This window comes from Ammospiza caudacuta, chromosome 20 (genome assembly GCF_027887145.1).
Source record: "Ammospiza caudacuta isolate bAmmCau1 chromosome 20, bAmmCau1.pri, whole genome shotgun sequence".
NCBI lineage: Eukaryota > Metazoa > Chordata > Aves > Passeriformes > Passerellidae > Ammospiza > Ammospiza caudacuta.
In genome coordinates, this window is record NC_080612.1 from 11442539 (window position 1) to 11463864 (window position 21326).

The 21326-nt window shown below is 50.8% G+C and overlaps 1 protein-coding gene across 1 annotated transcript in view; it reads right to left on the reverse strand.

The window, feature by feature from the left end:
- Window positions 1–13476, reverse strand: part of ACACA (acetyl-CoA carboxylase alpha) — a 96110-nt gene extending 82634 nt beyond the window's left edge. Inside the window, exons 1-7 of the mRNA XM_058817890.1 lie at window positions 13433–13476; window positions 12540–12792; window positions 2518–2650; window positions 1452–1590; window positions 1126–1235; window positions 608–689; window positions 159–257 (exon numbers count right to left, since the gene is read on the reverse strand). Of these exons, the coding sequence (XP_058673873.1) occupies window positions 159–257; window positions 608–689; window positions 1126–1235; window positions 1452–1590; window positions 2518–2650; window positions 12540–12766 (790 nt within the window). The 5' untranslated portion in view covers window positions 12767–12792; window positions 13433–13476. The remainder of the gene's footprint in view (window positions 1–158; window positions 258–607; window positions 690–1125; window positions 1236–1451; window positions 1591–2517; window positions 2651–12539; window positions 12793–13432) is intronic.
- Window positions 13477–21326: the final 7850 nt, after the last annotated feature.

Sequence of the window (21326 nt, forward strand, 5' to 3'; positions counted from 1 at the left end):
ACTGGTGTGCTGAGCAGACAGCACAAATGGGAAAGCCTGAACAGATGGAACATCTCCTGGAACACACTTGTGAGCACAGAGCTTCTTAAAAATTGGACATGCTGGAGGGAAAGAAGATCAGGATGCTCTTGATAAACACAGGACAACTTCCCTCTTACCACTGCCACTCCAGGGAAGAGTTGGGATGCCAGCAGTCTGAGCCACGATGGAAGAGGCAATTTTATCTCCTAAGGCCCACATGGCTTGGCTGGGAGGACCTGCAGAGAGCAAAGACCATGCATGAGAGAGACACAGGGGTTTGGACATTAGGGCAGGTCCAGAAATCTGATTTAGGAAAAACTCCACCCCTCCCATAAAACTGAGCCCTCTTTAAAACGAGTACAGGGACAATCTGCTTTAACAGGAATATTTTCTGATTTTTTACCTCTACATTAAAGGCTGTTTTGGAAAACTTTCCCCTTCTTCCATACAAGGACTGCTGTAAAGAACATTTCATCCACCCTGCACTGCAGACCACTCCTCATGGCTCTCTCTTGGGTTTCTATCCCCCTAAACCTCCCCACTCCAAACAAGGAACAGACACCAGAATGGCAGTCCATCTCCTCACCCATGAATGCAATCCCGTTTTTGTGGAGAAGTTCTGGCAGTTTGGGGTTCTCTGATGCATGGCCCCAGCCAGCCCACACAGCCTGCAGGAGAAAACAAACAATTTGCTCTTTGTCTGAATGCAACAAGCAAGTGAGCAGAAACAGACACATGCAAACACTCCAAGTCTTTCTTTTCCTCATGGAAAACAGCCTCAGAACAGCCTCTGAGCTGCAGGGTGTGCTGAATTTCAAGGGTGGCTTGCACCTTGCAGGCAAGTGCAAGCAGGCTGAGGAGGAGCTGGGTGAGGAAGATCTGGGTGAGGAGGATCTGAGGAAGATCTGGGTGCAGGAAAGTGCAGGGCTGCAGGGATCTCCTTCTCCTGCAGATATTCCTACTGGGACAGCCACTGCACTGTCCCATGGGCTGCAATTGGGTGCCCATCTGGTTTGAATTCCAGTTTCTTTGTCCTGCTTTGCTCCCCAGCACAGCTCCTTCCTGAAGGACAGGAGACAGCCCAGGGTCTGTGGCACCTCTCACCTGCACTGGGATCCTCTTGGCAATGTCCAGGATGAGCTCCACGTTTGCATAGTTGTTGTTGTTGGGTCCTCCTGGCACGGGCACGTAGTGATCTGCCATTTTAATGTACTCTGCAAACACAGGGGGTCCATTCAGCCTGCAAATCTAACAGCAGCCTAAAATCCTGCTTTTTTAGAGCAGGACTCACTCTAAAAATCCTGCTTTTTTAGAGCAGGACTCACTCCAAAATCCTGCTTTTTTAGAGCAGGACTCACTCTAAAAATCCTGCTTTCCCCAGGCTGAGCCCTCCCAGGGCCAGGAGGAGGCTGTGACCCTGCCCAGCTCACCTGCATTGGCTTTGAGGTCCTCAGGGGTGACCATGACCACGAACCTGATGGCCCTCTCGTTCCTGAACATCTCGTAGGACCAGCGGCGGATGGACCTCATGCACTTCACTGCTGCAATGCCATTGTTGGCTATCAGCACCTGGGGGCATCAGAAGCTGGCATCAAACAGAGTCTAAACAGCACCAAATTTATATTTATATAGTTATTCATATTTTATATATTTATATATTCTATATTTATATAAAATATATGCTATATATTTATTATACAGTATTATTTATATATTATAAATATATATTATCATATATTTTATATTAATATATTTTATATTTATATACATAGCACAAAATTTGTATTTATATATTTATTCATATTTATATATTTATATATGTGTATAAAATATAAATAATATATTTCTTATATATTATTATTATTTATATATTATAAATGTACATTATTATATGTTTTATATTTATATCTTTTATGTTTATATAAATAGCACAAAAATATATGCTTGTATATTTATATTTACAAGTTTATATTTGTATATTTTCTATTTTTATATTTACATGTTAACAATCATTAAAGAAGTTTTTTCCCCCCCACAGATTTATTGCCCAGTTTGGGGCTGTGCAGCTTTTCAGCCAGCATCCTGCTCATGGCACATCTGTCAGTTCAGAGAGCAGCTCCTGTTTCAACACAAAATTTTAATGTGCTATGCCTTGGTTGGATTAAAGAGCAGAAGGACTCAAATCAAATTATTAAGCATTTTAAAATACATTTCTTAATGTTTTTCCAGTCTACTTTTGTTTTTTTCTGTCTATAAATCCTTCTGTACCAGCAGAAGTGCTCTGGCTCACTCACATATTTTTTCTTATTACTTTAAGATAAAATAATCAGATATCTGTTCATCACAGATTAAAAGGAAACACGATGATTCCAGGCAGAAGCACAACCTCCAAGCTCAGAAACATCGGTAATTTGATACCTGCAGTGCACAGCCTCAGAGAGACGAGGCAGAGCTGCAGAGAGGAGCTGGGATATCTGGAACAGGACAGGGAGTTACCTTCTCAATAACTTTATTGCCCCCAAAGCGAGTCACAAACTCTGCCGGAGAAGCCACGGTGAAATCCCGCTGCACATCCACCTTCTTCCTGTCCCGGCCCTGCTTGACAAGGTGCAAACCAGACATGCTGGGCCTGGGGAGAGGGACGGACAAACAGCCTGTCAGGACAGCCGGACACCAGCAGAACAAAGCGTGTGAGCAATGGGAAGGTTCTCTTTGGCCACGCTCCCCAGTCAGACAAGAAGAATCTCTCCTTGCCCCCAGACCCTCAAACTGGTGCTGTGTTTCGCAGGGATAACTCCTTTTAAACTACTTTTTTCAGTTATTTCCAAAAGTTTCAGGTTATCTGGAAAAATCCCAGCTATGTCAAAACATAAATAGGTAAAATTACATCTGCTGTGTGTTGCTGTCCCAACACAGAACAATGCTCCACCAAATTGCCTTCAATCCATCCAGAGAAGCTGGAAACAACAGTGATTTCTGGCTTTGGCAAAACAAGCTGCAAAGATCAGGCTCTGTAAGGAAATCCTCTTGGAAAGCACAGCAAATTTATCTCCAGGTGCAAATGAGAGACTCAGACTGGCTGTGGAAATCATCTTCCAGGAGCTCTCCACTACCCAGTCTTTAATATCTTCCTCAAAAGCTCTGGGAGCCAGAGGACAAATTAATCACATTACTCCTACTCCAAGCACAGAAAGCCAATTTTGTGCCTGCCAAGCCCAGCCCCGTGCCCTGCCACAGCTCCTGTGTGTGGGAATGGCACGGCCACCTCCCCTCCTCCTGCTCCAGCTCCCACAGCAACACCACAGGCACAGATCCCCTCTGGCTCTGCTTTGCCAGGGCTCACAAAGCCCAGTCTGTGAGAGGAAATTCCAGGGGAGAGCACAGAGCTGCTCCTCACACCCAGTGCCTGCCCAGGTGCAGCATGGCTGGAAATCAGGGAATTCATGCGACACTTTCCATGTCACAGGCACTGAAGCTTCACCTCTGCTCAGCCCACAGATCACTTGTTTTTACTGTGATTTCCCCAGATTTCCCTCCCCAGGAGCACAGGGAAGCCCTTCCCCTGCCCCTGGCACCAGCACAGACCTTTATGAAGGAATGAGGATTGGAAAGGAGGATCTCAGCTCAGAATGAGGAATCCAGAATCCTCAGGAATGAGGACCGGGATGAGGATCTCAGCTCAGAATGAGGAATTCAGAATCCTCAGGAATGAGGATTGGGATGAGGATCTCAGCTCAGAATGAGGAATCCAGAATCCTCAGGAATGGGGATTGGGATGAGGATCTCAGCTCAGAATGAGGAATCCAGAATCCTCAGGAATGGGGATTGGGATGAGGATCTCAGCTCAGAATGAACAATTCAGAATCCTCAGGAATGAGGATTGGGATGAGGATCTCAGCTCAGAATGAGGAATCCAGAATCCTCAGGAATGAGGATCTCAGCTCAGAGCTCTGGGAAGCCTCAGCAGCACCAAGGGTCACTGCAGATCTGTGCCCAGGAGACCTCTGGACAGAACCTCTGCCCTACTCAGCTGCTCCATTGAGTAATCCCCAATTCCCCTGGGAATGGCATGGGATGCAGGGAGAGCAGCTGGGGGAGGGCACAAAGGGAAAAGCAGCACCAGGAGAAGCCAAGGCACAGGTTTCCTTCTGCCACCAAGGCCAGGGAGCCCCAGAGCTGCTGCTGGAGCATCCCTGCTGGAGGGAGCTGCTGCTCCTGGGGCCTGGCCACAGCCTGGCAGGGAATTCCCTCTGACATTCCCTCAGAAAGCCCTTATGGCCATGAAGGTTTCCCCACATGGAGCACAGAGCCTCCTCAGCACCTCACCAGGAGCACAGGGACACCGCAGAGCAAGGCTGTCCCTGCCAGTGACACCCTGGGACCTGTGCTAGGTCACAACAACTCCATCCGCTCAACTATCTTATCTCAGAGAGGAGCTGAGAGCCAGAGAAAGGCACAGAACAAGCTCTGTGCGCACAGGTTCAGCCCCTGGTACTTTCCCTTCTTCCACCCAGCTGCACTTCCAGACATTGTCACCAAACTCAGAGCTGTCCCCAAAAGTTCTCACACTGCTGTGAACTCAGCCTGGGAATGCAAGGACAGGAGAAACAGGCAAGAAAGAGAGCAAAGGTGCAGTTAAGGTTGAATTTCTACTAAATGGATGCATTTAGGGGGTCAGAGTCTTCCTGGCAAGGAAGGAGCACAGTCCAAGGAGCCAGAGAGGTTTATGCATTACAGGGTTACTGAGAGCAGTCTCAACAAAAACAAGATCAGAATGCCAAGGTGAGGATTTGTGAACATGTTTAAATATGAACTGTCCCACCAAGAAATTACCACACACAAAGATACTGCTCCAGGCAACATGTCAACAGAGCCTGAGGTTCATAACTCAGGATGCAACAAACATTTGGACATAAACAACTACAGTTTGATTTGTGAGCATGCCAAGAACACCAAGTTTATTTATCAATAATCACAGGCTGCACACTGTAATCAAAACAGAAGAGTTGGGGTTTTTTGCAGGATAAGATGAGGTAGAAGCTGGACAGGAGGGAAGAAAGTATGGATCTATCAAAACAAAACAGAATAAATGCTGAGTTAGTGACTGTCATCCCTATTAACCTGCTCACAACTGCCATGGTTTGTGGTGGAGGAATTTTCAAAATGCTTTTCTCCCCTTTATCTGTATATATGTAACATACCTATGTGTTTGTATATATACCTCTATGTGTGTATAGATAGTACAAGTATATTTATAAAACATACATCTATATAACTAATGTAAGTGTATTTTTGTGCATGTTACACACCTCTATATTTATATGCAAATCACCTCCACAGTTGTATTTATCTGAAGTTTACCTTTCTATTTCTCTATATGAAATACACCAGTGCACTGTGCACAGCCCTGTGCATTTCACTGCCAGCACTGAAATCCAGAGGCTCCTGTGAGGAGATCTCTGAGAAAGTCCCTGTGTAATTTAGCCCCAGACAATGCTGAAATCAATTTAAATATGAATGAGGACACAGAGGGGTAAAAGTTGTGCAGAACCTCTAACTTGAAGAACCCTGATGCCCCAGCTGAGCTGCACCCTGGCACCTCTGTCACAGGCTGCATGCACGGAGAGCCCAGGGGATGAAATGAACCCCAGGAGCTCTGAGAGCATCCCCAGCACAGAGCCCAGGGGATAAAATGAACCCCAGGAGCTCTGAGAGCATCCCCAGCACAGAGCCCAGGGGATAAAATGAACCCCAGGAGCTCAGAGAGCACCCCCAGCACAGAGCCCAGGGGATAAAATGAACCCCAGGAGCTCAGAGAGCACCCCCAGCACAGAGCCCAGGGGATAAAATGAACCCCAGGAGCTCAGAGAGCATCCCCAGCACAGAGCCCAGGGGCTGTTCCAGAGGCTAAAATGAACACCAGGAGCTCAGAGAGCATCCCCAGCACAGAGCCCAGGGGCTGTTCCAGAGTTCCAGAGGATGAAATGAACCCCAGGAGCTCAGAGAGCATCCCCAGCAGAGGCCAGCCAGGGGAGGCAGGCAGATCAGCGATCCTTACCTCTGCAGCATGTGGTACCTCATCTCCTGACTCTGCTCCGCAGAATCCTCCATGCCGAGTGAGTGGGTGAGGAATCGCCGAGCTGGGGCCGCTCGCAGCTCCTCCCCGCAGCCCTGCAGCTCACGGAGACGCTGCCGGGAGCCTCACCGGGCTCGTCCTGCGAGCAGGGCCCATCGCGGGTGCCCCAAGGCCGCCAGCTGTGTGCGGCTGCCCCGCCGCGCCACCCTCGCGGTGACGGCGACACAGTGGCGGTGACGCAGCACGGGGACCGGCCTCCGTCCGTCCCTCCTTCCCTCCCTCCTGCCGTCAGCGGAGCGGCTGATCGGGGCAGGGACAGCCCGGCCGCCGTTACGCAACGAGCAGTGAGTAGCGGAATGAGCAACGTAATAGTAATGAGCCGCGTAATAGCAATGAGCCCACCGCGGCTGCTCCGAGCACCGGGGCTCGGGGAGATCCCGGACCCACGGGCGGCGCTGCACCCACGGGAGGAAGGGATGCTGCACCCAGAGGGATACAGCACCCACGGGAGGGATGCAGCAGCACCCAAGGGAGAGGAGGATGGAGCAGCACCCACAGGGAAGGATGCAGCAGCCACGGGAGGGATGCAGGAGCACCCACAGGGAGGAGGATGGAGCAGCACCCAGGGAAATGCAGCACCCATGGGAGGGGATGCAGTACCCAAGGGAGGGATGCTGAAGCACCCAGGAGGATGCAGCACCCACAGGAAGGATGCAGCAGCACCCAAGGGAGGGAAGGATGCAGCACCCACGGGTGAACATCCGATGCAGCACCCACTGGGAATCCTGTCCAGGCGAGCACATCCCCAGCTGCTGCAGGCTCGGTGACCCCAGGGGCTCAATGCATTTGCAGGATTGCAACAGCCTGGTTGTAACAGCCCTAGGCATTGCTTTAGCCCTAGAAATCTCAGAAATAGCCCAAACACTTATGCTCACAAAACAAACCCCTCTCTCAAACTTCTCCACATCTCTAGGGTACTTTATCCCCTTAACCCACCATCTAAGCATAACTAACCTCCTCAACAGAGGACAAAACCTTGCCTCTCACCTAACTGACCTTTCCTGATACAAAACGCTCAGCCCAAAAGGACCAGCCAGTCTACAACTACAGCAGCCAGTGTGGGGTTGTCAGGAGGGGTGGGGAGGGGACAGGGACAGCTCTGAGGGAATGCCACAGGCAGCTGGTGCAGGCACACACACACAGTGGCACAGAGCTCCTGCAGGTGAAGCTCTGGCTTGGACCTACAGGTCAAAACAAATGAAACCTGACTCGGCTCTGACATGAGCTGAGCCTCAGGATTTCAGGGAATAGGACAGAATTAAATAATATAGGATAGAATGAAATAAAGCACAGAACAGAGCCAGCCCTCCCTGCACTGCCTGGCAGGTAACTTCCCTTCCCTGCTAACACAGAATGCAGCATCAGCCCAGGCAGGTCTTTAGCCTAAAGCTGGAATATTTACAGAGCCCAAATGGGTACAAGCTGCCAGGATTCCTCCCAAATTACCCAGTGCCAACAGTTTGGCAGAAGTTCCCTTCCTAGTCACACACCTGGCTGCTCACCTGCCGTGCCAGGTGCATTTGGAACAGGAGCATTCCCAGCACACACAGCCCAAATCAAAGGACACACATTCCCAGCACACACAGCCCAAATCACAGGACACACATTCCCAGCACACACAGCCCAAATCACTGAGCTTCCCTGCAAGCCCAAAAGCAACACCCTGGCACTCAAACATCCACCGAATCCACATCAATCCAGGTGAACAGCCAAGCTAAAATCAAATTAATATCCATACTCCAGTTCCTAGAAAGAACCAAAAGAGCTTTGCTTTTCCATCTTCGTGAAGTATAAAACTCCACATGTTCCCAGAGCAGCAGACAGCCCAAAGGTCTCCATGTCAAGCCCTGGCACCAAGATAAAAGTGAATAACAACAACAGCAGAGAGCTGTGCAGCAGTGAGAGGAACTGGAGTCCTGGCAGGGAGCCCTGCAGTGCTCTTGGGCAGAGTTCAGGTGTTGGACAGATCTGATCTGCACACCACCAGAATGGACCCTTTTACACCAGCTGGGGCAGGGGGGGTGTCTCACATTAAATTCACCACGCTGAGATTGGTTATCTCTCAGGCAGGAGGATCAGATAAGCGAGCACGTGGCTGTCACACTGGGCTGTCCCAGCCAGGGAATCTCTGCACAATCTCCCAACAAATGACTGAACTTGGAGAGGACATTTCTGTTAACTGAGGCTAAAGGCAGTAAAACAACACCAAAACAAGAACACAGCTTCAGAGAGGCAGGCAGAGCTACACCGTGTTTGTTCAGGGAGCAGAGCAGCTTCCAGGGAAGGAAGGAGCTCAATTCCCATGTGCAATTCCCACCTTATCAGTACAACCAGGCACAGCCACGAGGCCAAACCACCTGTTCTCTCAACAGAGAGAGGAGGAAGTCACCTTTTCACTGCAGGTGGATGAAGTTCATGGCCTTAAGCTGAAGGAGGGCAGGTTCAGGTTGGAAATAAAGCAGAAATTGCTCCCTGTGAGGCTGGGGAGGGCTTGGCACAGGGTGCCCAGAGAAGCTGGGGCCATCCCTGGAAGCATCCACGGCCAGGCTGGGACAGAGGAAATGTTCCTTCCTCAGAAATCTGCCCACACAGAAGCTCCAGCACAGGGAGAGCCAGAGGGGGAATCATTTTGAGGATAGAGATGAAGGGGAAGCACGACCAGAAAGTTTCCCTGTGCACCTGTGATGTGCAAGCCAAACCAGGCAGGGAGACTCCTTTAGCTGAGGGGCTCAGACAGCACAAACCCAATTCTGTTTGTGCATACAAAGGTGCAGACAGTGCATATTGATCCCAAGCCTGCAGACAGCCTGGAGCAGAAGGATTCCTCCATGCAGCAGAGGAGAAATCCCCTTGGAGCAGCCCCACAGCACATCTGTGCCTCCCTGCCCACAGCTGGCCCAAAACCACAGCATCAACACAACCACAGCTCCTCAGTGCAGCTCCAGCCACAACCTGCTGGGCTGCAAAGGAATTTTTTCATTCAGAACAGGCTCAAAAGGATCTTTCATTGCACCCAGGGCTCTGTGCAGCCACTCTAAGCAGGCACCTTGTCCCTCTGCCAGGCAGGGCACGCTCAGCCCCTGCTGCCCAGGCTGAAATTGGGGCGTTTGGCCAAATTTCCTTTAGCAGATGATTAGTTCTGCTTAAGCATCCCCATAATTTATTGAGACACCGAGGAGTCCATCCAGTATTAGGAGCAGCAAGCTAAAACTCTGTGGGCTTCATGTGAGGTAACAGCTGAACTGCATCCAAAAATTTGGCTTTCAGCTGATACAAGTGGATTGTCAGGTGACTGTGCACCCATGTCACTGCTTATGAAACCAGAGCCCTGATGGACAAACACCAGAAGACATCCAGGTTTTGTTCTATTTTAAACAAGAATTTGATACAAGATACCATCTCGGAAACTAGGAATTAAATTTAGCAATAATCAACAACAATTTATTAAACAAGACAGATGGGCCCAAAGTGCTTTCCAAGTGGCATTTATGGAGGAGTTTACTCAATCTGCCACTAAAACTTCAGGAAGGAGCTCAGCAACTCTGTTACAGGTCACTTCAAGGAAAACTGTGTCCCAGCAGGGCTGGTTGGAAGCGCTGATGGAAAATTCTGAACTCAGAGACAACACAGGCAGAAAAAAGGAAAAACAAAAAAAGGCAGGCTAGGATTTATTATTGAAAGGTGCAAAATGCAACAGAGACCCCCTGAACACTCAGCCTGGGTGGTCACTGTCCCCACACACATTTCTGGATGCTGATGACCCACACAGCAATTGGAAGCTCATTTTAAGCCTCAGAGCAGCAGCCAGCTGGCACACCTGAAGGTCTCCATGGATCCCCAGGGCAGGAGAGCCCAGAGTGCACAACCTGTCCCGGCAGGAGTGACTTCAGCAACAGCACTAACACTGCCAGATCAATAGGTCACACAAACCTGCCCTCACAGACCCTCTGGCAGCTGAGTAAATCCTGCATTTTAACTGTAATTGCTCCCTGAGGACTGCCCTGCAGCAAAGCCCCTCACCCCAAACAGAGCCATCTCCATTTTAACCCTGTGGGAAAATCACCAGCAAGTGGAAAAGGTTTTTGGCAACTTCTTCCAAAAGTTACGGTCCCCTGGACCTGCACCTTGTGTCCCAGGGTACAGAACTGCCTGTGAAATCTCCTTTATCACCTGACACTGTGTGGTACCTTTGTGACCACCCAAAGGAAGCTGGAAGCCAGGGCACCTCTGTCCCATTAAGTGACACAAAGTGACTCCAGGCAAGCTGTTGAACTTGTCTCTTGCTGTTGTCTTTGTCTCAGTTTCTCCATCTGCAAACATGATTTAGAAATCTCCTGATGAAAGGGACAACCATCCTGAAAAGTATTTCAGCTCACCTCAGTTTATCTTAGAAAAACAGCCCACAATGCTGTAACTTTTCTATTTGAATTGGCATTTCTCTCCAATTTAACTCAAAAGTCAAGAGTTCCCCAAAGGGGCTGCCAAAGTAAGCAGGTTACAACAGAGGTGCCCAAGGTTGCACACCTATTGCACTCTGGGGCCAGACACTGCCCTGAAAGTTTCTTCCTCTGATATTTCCATTTACACACTTGTGGTTAGGAACAGAAGAAATTGGATGAGCACCTAAGCTGTATATAGTTACAGTTTCCTGCTCCAAAATCACCTTTTGTGCTGCCAGATCGTTGCACCTGGCAGGCTGTGGAAAGGCAGCCCTGTGTAAATTTGCTTTAAGGTTTTGCATCAGTTGTGCAAGTGCCAGCTGGCTGGACATGCCTCAGAGCAATGCACAGAGCAATGTCCCCTCTGTCCCATCTGGGGTTTGGGACTGTGTGATCCCTGAGCTTCTCTCTGAAAATGGGATGGGAAATACCAAAAAAAGGAAATATTATAACCTTTTCACTTTTCCTCAGCCTGCACAAGCAAAGGAACCAGTAAAACACAAAACAAGGATTAGCTGGTTGGTTTATATAATATTATATTAAATATGATATTTTATATTTACATATATAGTTGTGTAAATATAAACTGGTCAGGAAACTTGCTGGAATGGAAATTCCTTCAAAAGCAGCACAGCAAAGGCAGTGAGGGGCTGTCCAGTGAAACTGGAGTGGGATCCACTCTGTCCTGGGTGTTCCTGCATTTCCTGGGATGGGAAGGCACAGGCACACAGAGCCTGAACCTCCTGGAATATGGCAAATAAATGAAGGGTCCGTGGGAGAGCAAAGCCAGGCTGCAGGACTCCAGGCTTTACTACAACCAGCACAATTTTCCCTATTCTAACCAAAAAAAATTCCAGTACGGAGCCACTGATCCAACTCACTGCCAATTCTTTGGCTACACTGAAAGCAGCAAATCCATGCAAAGACAAAACAGGCAAATGTTGTTCCTGCTCTCAACAAACAGGGCCCAGAAAAACCACACACGAGTGAAAACTTATGAAATATCTCAGTGAAGACACTTCCATTTTCTGAAATCAGGACAAGACAGGCAAGGTGCTTAAGGAATCTAGGCACAAATATTTCACTAAAAGCAAAGGAAAATCAAAGGGTTTGATACAGACAAGTGGCCATTTAAAAACAAAATGCCAGAGCAACACTTGAAGCCAAACACAGATATAAAGCTGAACTTTGGATTATCTTTGGAACTGACAGGGTAAAAAGACTGGAGAACTTTAATTAACCATTTAATTTAATCGAGAACTTTGATTTAACCATGTATCTATACCTCATGTGGCTTAACTATTTTATTTAATGGAGAACTGACTTAACTATGTGTCCTTACCTCACGTGACTTAACTATTTTATTTGAGAACTTGGATTTAACTCTGTGTCCGTACCTCATGTGAGAACTTGGATTTAACTCTGTATCCATACCTCACATGTCTTAACTATTTTATTTGAGAACTTTGATTTAACTCTGTCCATACCTCATGTGGGTTAACTATTTTATCTAATGGAGAATTTTGATGTAACTGTGCCCATACCTCATGTGGGTTAACTATTTTATCTAATGGAGAACTTTAATGTAACTGTGCCCATACCTCATGTGGGTTAACTATTTTATCTAATGGAGAACTTTGATGTAACTGTGCCCATACCTCATGTGGGTTAACTATTTTATCTAATGGAGAACTTTGATGTAACTGTGCCCATACCTCATGTGGGTTAACTATTTTATCTAATGGAGAACTTTAATGTAACTGTGCCCATACCTCATGTGGGTTAACTATTTTATCTAATGGAGAACTTTGATTTAACTCTATCCATACCTTATGTGAGTTAACTATTTTATCCAATGGAGAACTTTAATGTAACTGTGCCCATACCTCATGTGGGTTAACTATTTTATCCAATGGAGAACTTTAATGTAACTGTGCCCATACCTCATGTGGCTGGCCAGGCCATCCTGAGCGTTGGGGAGCCCCAGGTCCGAGAGGGAGTCGGAGCAGACTGAGGCAGGGGACAGGGACCTCTCCTTCTCCTCCAGCAGGTCCAGCTTCACCAGGGAGCTGGTCTCATCCTCGGAGTTGTCCTCGGACACGGAGCCGATGATGAAGCGCGAGTGAGCGTTGGCATCCACGGCCTTGCTGGCCTCTGAGGAATCCTCCATGGCTGCCCCAAACTGGGCTCTCAGCACTGCAGGACAAAGGACAAAGCCAAACCCGAGTGAACAGCCACCCCTGGAGGGCAAAGCAAGGGGCACTGGTGGGAAATGAAACGTTAAAAGGGCAGAGCTGAACCCCTGAGTGCGGGATCAAAACCAGCTCTGCTCCAAGCACTGATTTCCCTGCTTGCACAAGGACTCTGAGATTCACAAGCTGCAGAACCTCCCACCTCAGGCAAAGCTGCAGGAGGCATTAAAGGAAAAAAAAAACCACCAAAATAACCCCAGACACCAGGCCCAAAACCTACAGACAAAGGCAGGGGATTCTGAGTATCAAAATTCACAGGATCAGAGATTCCCTGACTGGTTTGGGTTGGAAGGGACTTTAAATCTCATCTCATCCCCGACACTTCCACCAGTCCAGGCTGCTCCTGTCCTTGGACACTCCCAGGGATGGGTCTGTTCCAGTATTCCAGCAGGGAATGAAAGCATTTTCTTAAAAGTCAAAAGAATAATTTCAACTGAGAAAGGAAAACAAAGGAAAACCCCACAGCACAAAGGTGGGATGGGGAATAAACATTTGATCCCCCTGCTCTGCCTGACTTTGCTGCACTCCCAGGACAGCTCCAGCCAGCAGCAAACACACCATTGGGAACTGAGGAGGGCACTCACCTCTGGATATCCGCGCAATCTGCGCACTGAGCCACTTCCAAAACGAACTGGAAAAGAAAAGGATTGGGAAGTAAACATCAGGGTTATAATGAACATATCCCATGCGTGTTCTCCTGTTTACACCATCCAAACCATCCCAAAAAAACCCCACAGGCACTCCACAGACTGGCAGGATTGCTCCAGGCACAGACTAACCCAGGAGCTACACCTGCAGTGCCCAAATCCAGCCCTGGCAGGTCCTGCTGGTCCATCCTTCTGGAATCTTCTGAGAACCACCAGGAACAGTGGGGTGTGCCACCACTATCCACCGGTACCAAACCTCTCCTGTCCCCTTCTGGCTGCTTCCAGCTGAACCCCAGGGAGGGCAAGGCTCATCAGCCCTGCTAATTACAGCCCCGTTAGCCAAGGGCGCGGCACCAAAACCTGGCCCGTGGTGTCACAGCAATGGGACATGGTGGGACCTTAACAAGGCCCAGAGGGGTATTTATAGCCAGAGCAACCCCCAAACACCCCATCAGTGACTGAGAGCTGAGAACTCATCCAACTGGCTCATGCACTCCTGCCACCAAGGTGCCTGGCTGAATTACTCAGATCCAATCCCGTGTTGACATCACTCCTCCCACAAACTCCACTTGCCCTGTGGCCACGGGCACTTCATTTGGCAGAGGCATCATTAACCATTTTATAACTGAAAAGACACAAATATCTGTCTCACATGGACATTAAAAGCATTAAAAAATGTATTTTTTGAGGGTAGAGATGAGAAGAAGGGCAAGCATGACCAGGAAGTCTCCCTGTGCACCTGTGATGTGCAAGCTAAACCAGGCAGGGAGATTCTTTAGCTGAGGTGCTCAGACAGCACAAATCCAATTTTGTTTGTGCATACAAAGATGCAGACAGTTTTTTTGTGGATATTTATCCTGGCAGCAGATCTCTCCTCAAGTTTTTCATCCAGACACATTTACTGTTGGCACCGAAGCGGCTGGGATGCAGCCAAACTAACTTCAGCCCAACTTCATTGAAGAAAACCTTTCCTCATTTCAATAACTAATACATTAATGAGCAAGTTTCAAGGATTTTGGGGTTTTCAGAAGCAGAGGAACGGGAAGGGAGGTGTTTCACTCAAATATTCCACGAGAAACCATCCACCCAAGGCCAGGCAGTGCCACGCTCACCCAAGTTCACTCCAGCACCTTGTTTGTCTGACTCAGCTCCCAAAAACCAGGCTGATATCCGTGAAACCCCACTCAGGTCCATTTCCCAAGGCACTTCCCAGCCCTGGGAGCCAGTCCCACAGGCAGCAGTCCTGCTGGGGTTGTGCAATCAGTGCTGGGGTGATAAGCTTGGCTTGTTCTCAGCACACCGAGAGGCCTCGTTCATACTTAAATTGATTTCAGCATTGTCTGGGGCTAAATTACACAGGGACTTTCTCAGGGATCTCCTCACTGGATTTCAGCGCTGGGCGTGAAATGCACAAGGCTGTGCACTGGTTAATTTCATATACAGAAATAGACAGGTAAACTGCAGATATTTACAACTATGCAGGTGAATTACATATAAATATAGAGGTGTGTAACACGCACAAAAATACACTTACATTAGCTAGACTCATGTAGAGGTATATTTTATAAATATATTTGCACTATCTATACACATATAGAGGTATATATACCAACACAGAGGTATGTTACATATGTACAAATAAAGGGGTATACTAATGTACTTATATATATAAATAAAGGGGTATATTTATGTACCCTATATATATAAATAAAGGGGTACATTTATGCATATATGAGCTCCCTGCTCCAGGGAAATCAGCTCCACTCCCAGCAGGTGTCCAGGCATCCAACACCCAAATAAATCCGTGCTACCAGCAGGGAAAACTCCGCAACCCAAACCCAGAAAGTGCCCGGGGCAAATCCAGCCCCACTTCACTCCTCCACAGCTCTGCTGCTTCCATTACTCACATCTTTGGCTTGACCCTGAAATGCACTGGTAAGAATACCAGACTTGAGAAGTTTTATAACAGCTTCACCTTAAAATCACTTTTAATTCTGTAAAAATATACCCAGGCATGAAACTTGGGCAATGACAGGTGGGAATTAAAGTTGGCTGTTTTTCTCTAACCATCCCATTCTGAAGGCAAACCCACAGCTGAAGAGAACATCAGTATTTCAGTGGGCTCTTTCAAAAAATCACAGTAACACTTCTATCATATTGATGTGGCACATGAAAAGGAAATTAATAAAACTAGCTGTGCTCAAATGCCTCCTGATTAGAGCTGTGGCATTGCTGATCAACCTGAATCACTTTAAAGTGACGAAATGGATTTGTGCTCTCACCTGGAGAAACACAGAAAACAACGGAGCAAAACAAAGGTAAAACGAAATGAAAAGAGTAAAAAGCAGCAGAGTGCTCACCTGTACCAGGGCTGGGGGGGCAGTTCCAGCTCGGGAGAGAAGGGAGGCTCCTGCAGCAGAGGGTCCCTGCTCAGAACACCCTGGCGCTCCCTGGCCACGCTGTTTTAACGCCCCCACGGCTGCCCCACCTGGGCCTGCCCCACCTGGGCCTGCCCTCCTGGTTAATCATTGGGCATTGCCTCATCCCCGGCCCCAAACACAACCCAAGAGCGCTCCAAGGGCTCCTCACAACCGCCCCGGGCACAAAGAGCCAAAGCTGATGGATGGAGGGTGCCCAGAGCAGGGACAGGGCATGGGAAGGGTCTCACAGCAGAGCTGAGGGTTTGTCCAGCTGGAGCACACTGAGGGACACTCACCAGGGGCTGCAGCTCCCAGTTCTGCTCCCTGTGACCCGAAGGAACAGCTGGGGCTGTGCCAGGGCAGGGCTAGGCTGGGTATTAGGGGAAAAACAACTGCCTAGAACCTTCCACCTGTGGATGTAGAATGACAGAATTGTGGAACATCCTGAGCTGGGAGGGACACACAGGATCATCCAGGCCAGCTCAGACACCCCAAATTCTCACCCCGGGCATCCCTGGCAGCCTCGGGGCCGTGCCCTGGGGAGCCTGGGCAGTGCCAGCACCCTCCAGGGAAAAGCTGTTTCCCATTATCCAGCCCAAACCTCCAGAGAGCAACATAAGAGCCTGTATTTACAGCTATCCCAGTTTGCTGAAACACTCGAGACTGGCTGAATCCCACTGTCTTGGAGAGATTTTGGCATCACTCAAACACTTTGCTGAACATTTCCTGCCTGCTAAACTGGAACAGACTCCACTCACGCTTCAGATACTTTCAAACACAGCACTTCTTCTCATTCTAAACTTCAAGAATATTTAGGAGAATGGAAGGGCAAGAACAAATATTTGGTTCGCCAATCTGCTTTTAAAACTTGACTGGTTTGAGCATCTCAGGGCTGCTCTCAGCCCATCGGCGGGACCGGACCCAGCCTGTTCCCAGGATCCCGAAACTGCCCCGGGACAGCGGCAGGGTGACACGGAGCAGGGATGGGACGGAGCAGGGATGCCCGGGCCCAGCCCCGGTCCCGGTCCCGGCCCGGCCCAGCCAGTCCGTGCCGGACTCCCCGCCGCCCACGTGCTGCTCCTTTCAGGCCGCGGGGAACCGGCGAGGCCACGCGAGCCACGGCACCGGCTGAGCGCGGCCCGGGCCCGCCCGGCGGAGCGCGTGGAACCGGGAGAGAACCGGGAGGGAACCGGGAGGGAACCGGGAGGGAACCGGGAGGAACCGGGCGGCGGCTGCTGCGGCGGGCAGGGCGGCTCCGGCCCGCGAGACCCCCGCCCGTCCCGGCTTGGCTCGGCCCGGCCCGGCATGCCGCCATCTCCCGCCGGCACAGCTCGGCATGGCACGGCATGGCCCGGCCGCCTCCCGCCGGCGCGGCGCCCGGCCGGGTCCCGCCCGCCCGGCACGGCATGGCCCGGCCATCTCCCGCGGCACGGCGCGGCCCCGCCCAGCGCCGCGCGCCGCCGCCCGCCGGTGCCGCGAGCCCCCCGCGCTCCCGGCCGCCCCCCCCGGCGCGGCCCCGCCCTCACCTCACGGTGCCGGTGCAGCGGAGCCGCCGCGGGCCCCGGCCTGGCGCTCCCCGCCACGGCCCCGCCCCGGGCCCGCCCCGCGCCCGCCGGGCCCCGCCCCCCGCGCCGCCCCCCGGTGGTGTGATCGGGGTTACCTCGGGTCAGGCCCCGCGCGCCCCGCCCCGCGCGCGCCCCGCCCCGCACCGCTCCCATTGGCTGCCGCCCGGGCCGCGGCGGGGGGCGTGACCAATGGGGAGGTGCCGCGGGGGCGGGGCCCGTGGGGCGATGCCCGTGGCATGAGAGACGGGCGGGGCTCGAACCCGCGACCCCCGGGACAGCCGCGACCCCCGGGACAGCCGGGACCGCCGGGGCAAGCGGGACCGCCGGGGCAAGCGGGACCGCCGCGACTGCGGGAGCGTCGCTCCTGGGAGGGAAGGCCGAGAGGGCTGGGCCTGCTCGGCCTCGAGAGGAGGTGACCGAAGGCACCTCAGCAATGCCCAGTGGTGTCCGTGGTGGGGGCCAAGCTGGAGTAGGCTCTTCCCAGTGGCGCCCGGCAACAGCACAAGGGAACGTGGGCAGGGACTGATGCACACAAAGCTCCACCTGAACACGTGGAAAAACTTCTTTCCTGTGCAGGTGATGGTGTGCAGGAACAGAGACCGGGCAGGGGGTGGAGTGTCCTGAATGGAGATACTCAGATAGTCCAGCATGATCTGGAGCAGCCCGGTGCTGTGTGCTCCACTGTGACCCCCTGCAGCAGGGACAGCACCAGGTGCCCCCATTCATGAGTGTGGCAGCAGCAGTCCCCAGGCTGTCCCTGTGCTCTGCCGTGACCCCCTGCAGCAGGGACAGCACCAGGTGCCCCCATTCATGAGTGTGGCAGCAGCAGTCCCCAGGCTGTCCCTGTGCTCTGCCGTGACCCCCTGCAGCAGGGACAGCACCAGGTGCCCCCATGAGTGCTGGTGGCAGCAGCAGTCCCCAGGCTGTCCCTGTGCACGAGGGGCCCGCGTGGCTCGCGGACGCTGCCCTGTCCCCACCTTGGCACAGGCAGGAGGACACGGCTGAAAACAGGTGCTGAGGGCACGGCCAAGCAGGGCCAGGCACTGCCAGCGCCTCTCCTGCCTGGCTCTGACCTTCAGCTGCTTGTTCTGCTGACAGACAATGGTTTGAAGAACTCCTCCTCTTCCTTCTTTCACATTTTGTGTTTTATTTGAAGTCTGCGCCGTTACAGGTTTGCTGAAATTCAAATGGAATGAGTAACATGAGTTTCAATGCTAAAGCTGCTGGATCTGGTGAGCTGTGCAGGCTGATCCTGCTGGAGGTGCCCCAGGATCTGCACAAAGTGGGATCTACTGCTCCCAAATACAGATAATTCCCACCAAGGCAGTGGTTAGCAGGTGTGAGACTGCAGAAAACTGCACATCATGGGATGGGTGCCCACTGCAGGCAAGAAATACCCAGAAAATCCAATTTGGGGCTTTGGAGTTAATAAAACTATTGGGGGAACAGAGCATATTCTCACATCCACTGGACTAAATCTGGAAAATCTGGGCATGGACAGTTTTATTCATACCTCTGTAGACATAAATGCATAGCTACAGATGCGTGTTTCACACAAAGAATCCTCCTCTCAGTGAGTATTTCACGGAGGAGCTCAAGAGAAGGGTTTGGTGTTGGTTAATCCTCTCAGTGCGAATCCCAAGTGCTGCAGGAGTGAGGGGGAGTGCTTGGCTTGCTGAGGGGCTGGTCCCAAATCACTGATAATCACCACATACAGAACTTACCAAACCAGAGATTACAACAGGCTCTGAGTTCATCCTGCCTGCTGCTCCCAGGGCTCCAGGCCTGCTAAAACCTGCACCTGCACTCTGCCTGCCCAGCCCAGCACATCCAGCCAGCTCCAAACGCTGTCCAAACACTGCCGGGGAGGGATTGCCTCACTCTCTCAAATCTGCAGCAACTCCTCCAGTCAAGGGCACACAGAGCCGTGAACACGTGGAAAACAGAGAGTTAAAGACATTCACCTTAAAAACCCAGCGTGGATTTGGAAGGAAATAAAATTAAAAATTTGTTATTTTTTGGGGTATGAAGATGGTGGAGGGTCTGGAGGAGAAGGCATGTGAGGAGAGGCTGAGGGCACTGCAGTGATCAGCTGGGGGACAGTGAGGCTGATCCTTGTGGGGCCCTTCCAACTCAGGAGATCCCATGAAATTCAACTGGTGACAGTGGAGGGGTCCCCATGCCTGGATGTGGTCTTTTCCACATAGCAATCCAGGTCTTTTCCAACATAACAATCCTGGATTCAAGTCTGGGCAGGAATAATCTGTGTTTCAATTGTTTCACAGGGTTCACACACACTTTGCAGTGGGTTTCTTTTAACTGAATCATAACCGTGTTCTGCTTTGCAGGAGGGGTGGTAAATGCACCTGACACCTTTCCCTGTGCTGCCCCAAAACTGGCCACAGTTATTTACTCTCATCCATGATTCCAAGCACGTGCACGGGGAACTCGTGCCACTCTGCTCTCTCAAAAAAAGGAAGTTCAGCCTGAGTTAACAAACCCCAAAACACACGGGGGAAATGTTTTTACCTCTGGTGACGCCAAGTGCCGGTCCCACCTCTCCTGACCACGCTCTGGTGACAGCCCCAGTGCAAACACAGCCCAGATCAGCCCGGGTGAGGGGTCGGTGACACTGCCAGCCTGGCACCCAGGAACAGAGAGAAAGGTCAGATCACCCTTTAAAGCCAAACGCCAGCCCTCCACTGGCTCTTGTTTAAACACAAACACCTGAATTTAAATAATATCAATGCTTACGAGAAAGTGTTCTGGGTTCTCTGGAACTGCGGCCAATTGAAACGTCAGCGTTTATTTGGGATTGAACAGAAATATTTCACCCTTCCATGCTGGGACACACACACGTGTGGTTAGCGAGCAGTCCAAAGGCCGAAGCTCTGCAGGAAAAGGTGATTTCCATCGCCACCGTGTGTCCGAGGCAGAAAACGCCACAAAAACTCCGCCCAACAGCGCCGAGCAATCCCACCGAGAGCAGGGAGAGAGAGGCCTGACAATGCTCCCCCTGATTTCTGTGTCTGTGGCCTCTGGGTTTGCTGGGGACACTGCCCCAAAACTGGTGTGGTTCACCTGGCTCAGCCTGCACTGGGCTGCAGGGGAGCAGAAATTATCAGCAGATAATTCCAAATAGCAAATGAAAGTGACCTCACTCACTAAAACCTCTGGGTAACAGCATGTGAGCACTGAATTCATCCCAGAGTATCCACCTGGATCTTCCTGGAGTGCAGCTGGAGGGACAAAGAGGTTGGGAGTTGAGCTGAGACCCTTTGGAAAAACCTCAAACACTCCACGGATTTTTAATGTTCCTTATGAATATTTTTTTCATTCCCATGCCAGAGGCATAACAGGAAGACCCTCAGCACTGAAATATCTGCAGGCTTCAGGACAGCATTTTTACCTTGCAGATGCATCACCTTTCCTGGGAACAGCAGGAACCAGATCCCCACAGGCTGATTCCTTCCCTTAACCACCCAGACTCCCAGATGCAGGAAAAACCTGTTAGCAGAAGCAATAAATACTTCATTGACATTCCACACTTTGCCTCTCCCAAATTCTGAATTTTTTCCCATAATTTTTCACACGGAAAAGGAAATAGTTGCCAGCGTTTTTAGTCTTGTTGGTAAATAGTCCAGACAAGGAGCAGAGATGGACAGGGAGGAACGGCTCAGACTGCCAGAGGGCAGGGTTAGATGGAATATTGGGAAGGAGCTCTGCCCTGTGAGGGTGGGCAGGCCCTGGCACAGGCTCCACATCCCTGGCAGTGCCCCAGGCCAGGCTGGATGGGTTTGGAGCACCTGGGCCAGTGGAAGGTGTCCGTGCCATGGCAGGGTGGCA